The 3,599-nt window shown below is 40.1% G+C and overlaps 1 protein-coding gene across 5 annotated transcripts in view; it reads right to left on the minus strand.

The window, feature by feature from the left end:
• Positions 1 to 3,599, minus strand: part of Lrrc9 (leucine rich repeat containing 9) — an 88,810-nt gene that overhangs the window by 71,260 nt on the left and 13,951 nt on the right. For all 5 annotated transcript variants that reach the window (XM_026779288.1, XM_005343171.2, XM_026779289.1 and 2 more), the window contains exons 8-9: positions 2,275 to 2,430; positions 788 to 969 (exon numbers count right to left, since the gene is read on the minus strand). In XM_026779288.1, coding sequence (XP_026635089.1) covers positions 788 to 969; positions 2,275 to 2,430 — 338 coding nt within the window. The remainder of the gene's footprint in view (positions 1 to 787; positions 970 to 2,274; positions 2,431 to 3,599) is intronic.

Below are 3,599 nucleotides of genomic sequence, written 5' to 3' on the forward strand. Positions count from 1 at the left end.
CTTTGTTCATGGGCTGTAACATGTATTCACTTTGTTCATGGGCTGTAACATGAATTCTGTTCATTTATATAACGCAACATGTATTTTTAATATCAGTTACTTTTTACTTTCAGTGAATGAGTAAGGTTAATGTCAGCAGTTAAACAAGGAACAAGATCTTCTGTTTCTGGCAGTGAAAATCACAGCAGATTTTGTTACTCTCACTCAGAGTAGGAAAAGTTAAGAAGACTTCCTGGAACTAAGAAGAGGACTGCCACATCCTAGGCAGGCCAGTTTGTGTCCTAATACCACAATATCCTCAGTCTTCTCAATACTAACAGCCCTTATGTCTAAATGGCTAGTCTGAGGCTCACTTGGCATGGAGAAGCCCCCTACCTCCAAATGTCACAATCCTGTTGTTAATATCATAACAGGGTCCAATCAACTTATTTACTCAGTGTCCCAGTAAACAAGAAAGCATTTGAACCAAGCAAGGGCTGTGGGTGTGCCTTGCTGGATCTGGTCTGCTTGCTGAGTTTCTGAACTAAGCAGAGCTGTCTTTCAGTTTGCAGACAGAAGCAGACACATGGCACCAAGCTGGGAGGAGGATGCTCACTGTGCTGAACTGAAAACGACCTCAGCCAGAGCCCAGTATTGAATGGGTGGGTGCCCTAGGCTCCCAAGTGCCGACACAGCTCATGTTTTGTTGTCTCCCATTTCTCGAGGGAACTGAGCTCAACTCTCGGCCCCCAGATGGTTATTCTTTCATGTTTTCACTCCGAAGGAGCAGACAGTTCACTAAACGTACTCATTTAGTTTCTTCTTCCAGAATGCGACCCTTTCATCCAGGGCTCTCAGCTTGGTGAGAATCTTCTGCTGCCGACCCAAATCTTGTGCCACGGTCTCACTGGTCTTGGGTGTCTCAGCCTCTGGTGCATCATCATTTTGTCCTTTAGCAGGCCCCTTGAGTTCATCTAATTCCCGTTCTAACTGTTGAAAACAGCACACCAGAGAGCAAGTTAAAACTAAAACATTACTGAGGCAAAGCCTCCATTCAGATAGACTTTTTTTGTGGTTAGATGTATTAGTCAGCGTAGATGGCCAAAGTGGAAATGTGGGTAATGGGTGGCTGAGGCTTTTAAAAGTCAAAGGCTGCCGGGCGATGGTGGCGCACGCCTTTAATCCTAGCACTCGGGAGGCAGAGGCAGGCGGATCTCTGTGAGTTCGAGACCAGCCTGGTCTACAGAGCTAGTTCCAGGACAGGCTCCAAAGCCACAGAGAAACCCTGTCTCGAAAAACCAAAAAAAATAAATAAATAAAAATAAAAAATAAAAGTCAAAGGCTGACTTCAACCTTGGGGCAAGTTCATCTACGGAACAAACGATGGTTTGAAAGAGGAGGCTTGGGAGTCTCTTAACTGACAGCAAGCACGTTAAAGCCAAAGGGAAGTGAGAGCCCGTGATGGATTGGGTGTGAATACAACCTTAAACTTCAAATAATGTAATTTTAAAAACATGCTTACTTTTCAACGTTTTTTTCAACTATGTGTGGAGAGATATAAACTATAGAAAACACACACAAAGGGGAGATAAAGTTTGCCTTTTGTGTCAGTATCCGATTAGCAAAAAAAGAAAAACCACACTTTGTATCAGATTTTAATATTTTGGAGTTTGTCATCGATAGTAGACTTTTTGGTATTAATTGAGATATTTAAAATATTGCTTTGAATATTAATTATCTTGATTACTTAGCCTTTGGATCACCCCTGAAAAGTTTCGGTCAAAGACAAATAAAACTCTTGTAGGATTTAAAGATAAACTATAATACACAAAGTTTATAACAAGAAATCTACCAGTTGGCTCTATCTTCGCTTAAATAGCTATAACGGGCTGCTAAAATAAGTTACATATTTATAAATGTGTGCAGTTTATATAACATATGTTCATTTTCTTGCTTGTGGATTTTAATTAATATAGCTGAATACTCCTGAACTGAAACTTGAAGTGCACTCAAATTTGGACATATTTTAGATATTTTGATAAGGGATGCTCAGCTGGTAGAGTTCATGTAAATACTACAAAATGTGAAAAATGCAAACTTGATCTTCAGTATCTCTCTCTCTCTCTCTCTCTCTCTCTCTCTCTCTCTCTCTCACACACACACACACACACACACACACATACACACACACACACACACACAGAGGGTGGCAGATGGGAGGGTTAAGAAGTAACTATTTTGTCTGATAATTTTCCTATATTGTAGCCACTAGAATTTTACATGATTAAATCTTACATTTTTTTTTGCAAAGTTGAATAATTTTATCCGTTCTTCTGGTAGCTTCTGCAACTTGCACTTTTTGTCATTCAGTTTCTCAAGCTCTTCATTCAGATGTCTCTGAATAGTTTTTATTCGCATGTTATAATACATTATTTTCTTCATTGCTGTGGTCTGAAGGCAAGAGAGTAAATAGCATAGGCTAAGATAAAACAAATTACAGGTAGCTGTGCTGGCTAGGTTTATGTCAACTTGGCATAAGCTAGAGTCATTTTGGAAGAGGGAACTTCAACAGAGAAAATGCCCAGCAAGATTAACCTGTGACAAGTCTTCTTGATCGATGATTGACATGGGAGGGCCCAGCTCACTATGTGCAATGGTCCCGGGTCCATGAGGAAGTGGGCAGAGCAAGCCATGAGGAGCAAGCCAGTAAGCAGTGCACTTCTATCAACTCCAGCCTCCAGACTCCTGCCTTGAGTTCCAGCCCTGACTTCTCTGGATGATGGATAAGTAGGCTGAAATAAACTAACAGGCTCTTGATAAATTTGGAAGCTGGCTTGCTCCATTAGAAATGCTGACGACGACACCAGATGCGATGATGCTCACAGGATTTAACTTAATACGTAAGACATAAAATCTCAACGAGCATCTTGGTGTTTAATATGTGAATATGTGGAATATTCACATCTATTTCTAGAATTTCCAAGAAAGAAATTGCAGACATAATTTATAAAACAGTGTATTTAGCTAATAGGACATGGGACTGGAGCAAATATTAAACCAATATTCCTAGTTTATTAATTCAGGGAAAGCAAGCAAATTAAAAGGGGTTAAAAGCAAATGCAAACTTGAGTAAAATTCACTTTTTAAAAACTCTGACAAAAAAAGATTTACTGTCCCCCCGGCTCCACGGTCTGCAGAAACGGTGCTCTAGCTGAACTATCTTCGGACTCAGTAGATTATTAAATTATCACTTTAATGCAATTATCTCAAACTTTAAATTTCATGCCAGTATACCATTCAGTTACTAATCAGCTAACAATAACAAATTGATTAAATAGCCCATTATGGACTATACAAGCTAAATGATGCCTGAGAATTAGATTAGTCAAAAAGAACTGACCAGACAATCTACCTAAGGGGATCAGTTCAGTGAGAGCTTCCCTCTTGAAAAATAAGGTGGAGAACCATATAGCAAAACACCTGACATCCACCTTTCGCCTCCATATGAGCACACACAGGTGAGTACACACACACATACATGTGTACACACAAGCTTACACCTCACTACTCTCTCTCTCTCTCTCTCTCTCTCTCTCTCTCTCTCTCTCTCTCTCTCACAC

Source organism: Microtus ochrogaster, chromosome 1 (genome assembly GCF_000317375.1).
Source record: "Microtus ochrogaster isolate Prairie Vole_2 chromosome 1, MicOch1.0, whole genome shotgun sequence".
NCBI lineage: Eukaryota > Metazoa > Chordata > Mammalia > Rodentia > Cricetidae > Microtus > Microtus ochrogaster.